The sequence below is a fragment of the Ovis canadensis genome, chromosome 12, assembly GCF_042477335.2.
Source record: "Ovis canadensis isolate MfBH-ARS-UI-01 breed Bighorn chromosome 12, ARS-UI_OviCan_v2, whole genome shotgun sequence".
In the NCBI taxonomy this organism is placed as follows: Eukaryota; Metazoa; Chordata; class Mammalia; order Artiodactyla; family Bovidae; genus Ovis; species Ovis canadensis.
In genome coordinates, this window is record NC_091256.1 from 13,995,835 (window position 1) to 14,002,120 (window position 6,286).

The 6,286-nt window shown below is 47.9% G+C and overlaps 1 protein-coding gene across 3 annotated transcripts in view; it reads right to left on the reverse strand.

Moving 5' to 3' along the window:
* Nucleotides 1-5,029, reverse strand: part of DSTYK (dual serine/threonine and tyrosine protein kinase) — a 52,933-nt gene extending 47,904 nt beyond the window's left edge. For 2 of the 3 annotated variants that reach the window (XR_011247464.1, XM_069544508.1), the window contains exon 1: nucleotides 4,586-5,029. Coding sequence is in view for 2 of the 3 variants with exons in the window: in XM_069544508.1 (XP_069400609.1) it covers nucleotides 4,586-4,850 (265 nt within the window). In the remaining variant the exon portion in view is untranslated. The remainder of the gene's footprint in view (nucleotides 1-4,585) is intronic. The other variant, XM_069544509.1, reaches the window with a different exon arrangement.
* Between the last annotated feature and the right edge of the window lie 1,257 nt (nucleotides 5,030-6,286).

A 6,286-nucleotide genomic window follows, 5' to 3' on the forward strand; every position in this document is an offset into this window, starting at 1 on the left:
GGTGTCATCTGCGTATCTGAAGTTATTAATATTTCTCCCGGCAATCTTGATTCCAGCTTGTGCTTCCTCCAGCCCAGTGTTTCTCATGATGTACTCTGCATATAAGTTAAATATGGGGAACAATATACAGCCTGGACATACTTATTTCCCAATTTGGAACTAGTCTGGTATTTCATGTCCAGTTCTAACTGTTGCTTCTTGATCTGCATATAGATTTCTTAGGAGGCAGGTATTCCCCTCTCTTTAACAATTTTCCACAGTTTGTTGTGAACTGCAGAGTCGAAGGTTTTGGCGTAACCAATAAAGCAGATATTTTTCTGGAACTCTTTTGCTTTTTCTATGATCCAAAGAATATTGGCAATTTGATCTCTGGTTCCTCTGCCTTTTCTAAATCCAGCTTAAACATTTGGAAGTTCAGTTTACGTACTGTCGAAGCCTGGCTTGGAGGATTTTAAGCATTACTTTGCTAGCGTGTGAGATGAGTACAATTGTGTGGTGGTTTAAACATTCTTTGGCACTGCCTTTCTTTGGGATTGGAATGAAAACTGACCTTTTCCAGTCCTTTGGCCACTGCTGAGTTTTCCAAATTTGCTGGCATATTGAGTGCAGCACTTTCACAGCATCATCTTTAAGGATTTGAAAGAGCTCAACTGGAATTCCATCACCTCTACTAGCTTTGTTCGTAGTGATGCTTCCTAAGGCCCACTTGACTTTGCACTCCAGGATGTCTGGCTCTAGGTGAGTGATCACACCATCATGGTTATCTGGGTCATGAAGATCTTTTTTGAATAGTTCTGTGTATCCTTGCCACCTCTTCTTAGTATCTTCTGCTTCTGTTAGGTCCATACCATTTCTCTCCCTCATTATGCCCATCTTTAATAGCTAATACTTACACAGCACCTTACCAAGCACTGTTCTAAGCACATATATTAACTCCCAACAACCCCAGAGCAACTACTATTATTATAATCCCCATGTTCAGATGAGGAAACTGGCAAATCACAGTAATGTCACTCAGTAAGGACCAGAACCAGGAGGAAAGGATATAGCACAGCCTAGAGCATTCCAGCTAAATATATTTGAGTCATTGCAACTTCTCAAAACCCAGAGGTCTATGACACACTGCAACAGCTTGGAACTCTACTGGACCAGAAAATAAGAAAAATGCTTCTCCCTCTGCGACTCTGAAATACTCCACTCTGCCTATCTTCAGAAGTGCTCAGAGCCTTTATTTCACTACCGCTGAACCCCCTGTGACAGAGGTAAATCAACAGACAGGCTCTCAGCCCCCACAGTTAAGTGAAAAGAAGGCCAGCGATTTGGGAAGAAAAGAGGAGCTGGGACTACCTGTCGGTCCAGTGGTTAAGAGTCCACCTGCCAATGCTAGGGCTCGATTCCTGGTCTGGAAAGACTCCACATGCCATGGGACAGCTAAGCCCGTGCATCACAACTGAGCCCACGTGCTGCAACCACTGACGTCCGAGTGCCCTAGAGCCAGTGCGCCACAACACAAGAAGCCGCCGCCAACGAGAAGTCCAGGCATCACAATGAAGACCCAGTGCAGTCAAAAATGAATAAAAAATAAAGCTTTTTTTTTTTTAATGGAGGAACTGAATCAAAGCAATTTATAATTCAGTTTTTCCTGTACAGGCTAAGCAACTCTGATTTCAGAGTTTTATTCCACCTGCTTTTTAACTTCTAAAACATCAAGTACATATACATTATATGCTCTTTACACTGCCCCAGTGAATTAAAAGCTGTCAAAATTAAGAAGGAAGCATTATTTGGGGGGTTCTCCCCATCTCTTTTGTGGTTAAAAGTGAAATAATGAAAATTTAGTTAGTCTCTGATCTTCAATTGCTCAAATGCCATACTATATTCCAACCAAGAAGACACTTCCATTCAGAAACAATGATTAAAACCTTCAGAAGGTATATGAGGTTAAGCAAGGAGTGTTCCTTTCCTTGACATTTCAAGTTCCTATTAATCAGAAACCAATATTCACAGAAGAAAGTTAAGAATCTTTGAACGAACTTGACCTTGTAAAGAGATGGTCTGTAAAGGGAGAGAACAAGAACCAGTTGTCCTTTAAGGAGTCATTTCTACTTTCTAACACGATCGTTTAAACAGCTGGGAAAATCGGATCCCCCAAAATATACACAGTAGGTGCCACTTCTCTCATTTCTCCTTTTCACCTCCAAAGATAAAACTCTCCACTCTAAGCTAATGGAAGCACTTTATGGAACAAAGCCAAAAGGCTCCCAGTCCTGTCATCTGTACCCTCCCCTACTTTTTACTTTGGATGAACAGACTCCAGAGGGCGTAAAGAGTTAAATGCGCAAAGATGAGTTCTTGATGCAGTCAACTAGAAAAGCCAATGAGGCAAAATACAAAGGTGTATTTGCATTTCTTAAGTTGGCCTTTAAAGAATAAAAACAAGAGCCAACCAATGTGCCTGGAAAACCTCCATCTCTCTCAGGCGAATCTACTCTTTTTTTTCAATAGCAATTCTACAATAAACAGCTGCTGTAAAATTACAGCAACACAGGGTTTTTTAAGATAAAAGAAAACCTGAGCAGGGAAAGCTGCTGGAAAGCACTGCTGAGGAAGAGGGTGAAAGTACACATTCTGGGGCTCATCTCCGAAAACAGCCGCCCTTCTCACACAAACCAGTTTTTTAATCGCTTCACAGAAATCAAGCCCCTCCATGGGTCCATTTTACAACAGCAAATCTCTGGGCAGATGTCAAAACCACAACTTCAGAAAAGCTAGTCATCCTTCTCCTCCCACGTATCCTATCAGATAAATAAAAGTTTTTATTTACATCCAGGCCAACCTAGATAGCATATTCAAAAGCAGAGACATTACTTTGCCTACTAAGGTCCGTCTAGTCAAGGCTATGGTTTTTCCAGTGGTCATGTATGGATGTGAGAGTTAGACTGTGAAGAAGGCTGAGCGCCAAAGAATTGATGCTTTTGAACTGTGGTGTTGGAGAAGACTCTTGAGAGTCCCTCAGTCCATTCTGAAGGATATCAGCCCTGGGATTTCTTTGGAAGGAACGATGCTAAAGCTGAAACTCCAGTACTTTGGCCACCTCATGCGAAGAGTTGACTCATTGGAAAAGACTCTGATGCTGGGAGGGATTAGGGGCAGGAGGAGAAGGGGCCGACAGAGGATGAGATGGCTGGATGGCATCACTGACTCGATGGACGTGAGTCTGAGTGAACTCCGGGAGTTGGTGATGGACAGGGAGGCCTGGCATGCTGCAATTCATGGGGTCGCAAAGAGTCTGACACGACTGAGCGACTGAACTGAACTAAGGCCAATTAAGTAAAATATCATTAATCAGAATCTTATTTTTATCACCATTTTTGGAGTCTCAGACAAATTTAGGACGTTAAACCTGCAAATCTGGAAACACAGGGCCTGACACAGAAACTCTGAAGAGTTTAAGAATTCAACGCATTCTACACCTGATGCTCAAATTTGCTGTCAGCCTCTAAGTCAGTGTTTCTGAAAGTGTTTGTGGCCCACCTGCATCAGAATCCCTTTGGGATGGCTTGCATTTAGATTCTTAGGACCCACCCACTAGACCTACTCAATCAATCTGTGGGACAGATGTTTTATACTTTAGTTTTAGGACACATTTTCGTTGGAGAATCACTGAATAAAATCCCCTGACTCTTTGCTGTGTTATCCCAAGGTATCTAACTACATGGAACGCCTGTCCTTTCTCCCATCCAACCTGTTATTTCCTAATTAGACCAAGTGGTTAACAAACCCTCCTGTTCCCACCAACAGCAGTCTAAGAGGAAGCAAGAAATTAGGCAAGATCAAAGACGCTGCACGATTTTAAGTGCTTTAAGGTCTCTAACACATGCCAGGGAGAATCAAGTCAAGTTTCAAGACAAAAAAAAAAAAAGAGAGAGAGAGAGAGATCCTTCCCCTGTCTAACTTTACCATAAGCGCAAGCCGCCATCTCTGGAAATACCGTGGCAGACATAAGATAGCCTTTCCTTTAGCGATTCCAGCCCCATTTAGAGTTATATTCCTTACTTCTTCAGAGTTGCCTCATGATTGATGTATATTTCACACACAAAATCAAGCATGCACGCACACACAGCGGACACACACAACCTCCACTAGAGTCCCCTGGCCTCCTGAGGGTCCCTGCCTACCTCCCATCCTGCACCTCCCCCCCCCCCCCATCCCTGAACTGGGACTCTAAGCACAACTGCTCACCTCCGAACTTAGAGTAACTTTCCTAGGCGCCACCTCTGCAGCCTCCAAACGGGGGCCCCGGCTCCCGCCCCCGCCGCCGGTCCCTGCGAGCCCGCTCCTGAAGCCCCCGCCTCGGGCGCCCCTCGCCCCCGGCCCCGCCGGCCCGGCCCCGGCGCCCCCTCCCCCACCCGAGACGCCCTCCCACGGCACCTCAGAGAGCCGGTCGGCAGGGCCCCGGCCCGGCCACGCCGCCCTCCTCCCACTTGCCGCCTCTCCCCGGGCCTGTTTCTCTGGGGCAGGGGCGCGGCCCGCCCCCCGGGCTCGCCTCTCCGGCCCCGTCTCCGTCACCGCTCGCCCTCCTTACCCGCCGGCAGCCCGGTCGCGGCGACGTCGCCGGCAGGGCCGCGCGCGGCCTCGCCGCCCTCCGCAGGGGAGGAGGGACAGCCGCGGGGCTGCGAGCCCCTGAGGTCGCGGAAGAACTTCTGCGTGTCGCGCAGGTTCTGCCGCAGCCGCCCCAGGTAGCGGCGGTAGCGACCAAAGCCCCGGCACAGCTCGCGGATCACTCCGCCGCCTCCCGGGCCGGGACCCGACTCCGGCTCGCTGCCCGACGGCACCCCGTCGCCCTCCATCGCCTCAGCCTGTTCTGTCTCCGCCGCTGGGTCCCTGGTCCTCAGGCCCGGCTCCCCTCCTCCCGCGCCCCCGTGCTTAAGACGGCAGGAATCCGCCTCCTGACGCCCCCGCCTGCAGTCGGCCGGGCTCCCAGCCTCCGTCACCGCCGTTCAAAACAAACCAACCCGCAGCGAGCCCTGAACGGAACCTTTATCTCAACTGTCTGGAAGAGTGAGGGGAAGGTTCGGCGGCGCACCGGGTCACTGCGAGGGCTTCTGGGAAGTGTAGTCTGAGCCAGGGCAGGAGACTGGAGACTGTGGAGGCGACCCCCCCACCACACACACACACACCCGCACACACCCGGTATACCTCTGCCCCAGTCTCACCCAGAGTTCTCACGCTCTCCCTGGTTTAAAAACATGTTCCTCCTTCCTACAAAAGTGTCTCTAGAGTGAGACAGCTTCTTCAGAACCCGGACTCCTGCACAAGGGGAGTGCCTTACTGAAATCAGAGCAAAAGATTTTAATAGCAAAGGAAAGAAAGGAAACAAGACTGAGGCTAGTACTGTGCCCTAAATGGCTCTCGCTTTCCGGTACAGTAGATACTGGCGAACCGGCTGAAAATTTCATGGAAATAGGAAAACTCTTATATTTGCATTGCATTCTCCCTTTGACTTTCCTTTTCCAGGTGTAGAAAGCTGGGGTGGGTGGGTGGGTGGTGTGTGTGCGTATGGGTCGTTAAAGAGCCATAAGCTGAAGTTCACTTGGTCTCTTGAAGTAGAGAGATGGAGCTGGATAAGGGGAAGTTGAGGTTGGTAGCCTTCCAACCCAGTTTTGATTATCTTAACTTGGCTTCTGCTAATACGGACCCAGTTCTGATTATCTTAACTTCCCTGCTGCTAATATGGAAGCCTTCTAATGACACAGACTGTCATGGAGCTCAGGACGCAATTAGGAAGAACACAGAACTTGACAGCCACCTCTTTTTCTCTTCTTGCTTTCTTTCTCCTCTTCTCCAGACACGGATCCCTCCTATCTTTCTTGCGAGTATAAAGCCCCAATATTCTATCCAAGCCAGCTATCTTTTCGGACAGGCTGGATAGTGTAGGTCCTCAACTAAATTTAAGAGGTGACTTGAGACTGAGTCTGAACTTCCTTGATGCCTTACCTTGAGATCAATGAAGTGAGAATCTGGGCTAGTCGATCTTTATGCCCTCTAAAATTTCTTGAGTTTTGCTTCAAAAATGTTAGCTTTTGTCTCCCAACCTCTCATTCCTTGTATAAGTGCTCTTAGCACTTGTAACTAAGTGATGTGATAATTGGATGAATTCCATGTGAAATGGGAAGGCTTTACCGAAACCAGGAGTTTTGAGGCTGCCCTGATAGCTCAGTTAGTAGAGTATCTGCCTGCAATGCAGGAGATCCTGGTTCAATTCCTGGGTCAGGAAGATCCCCCG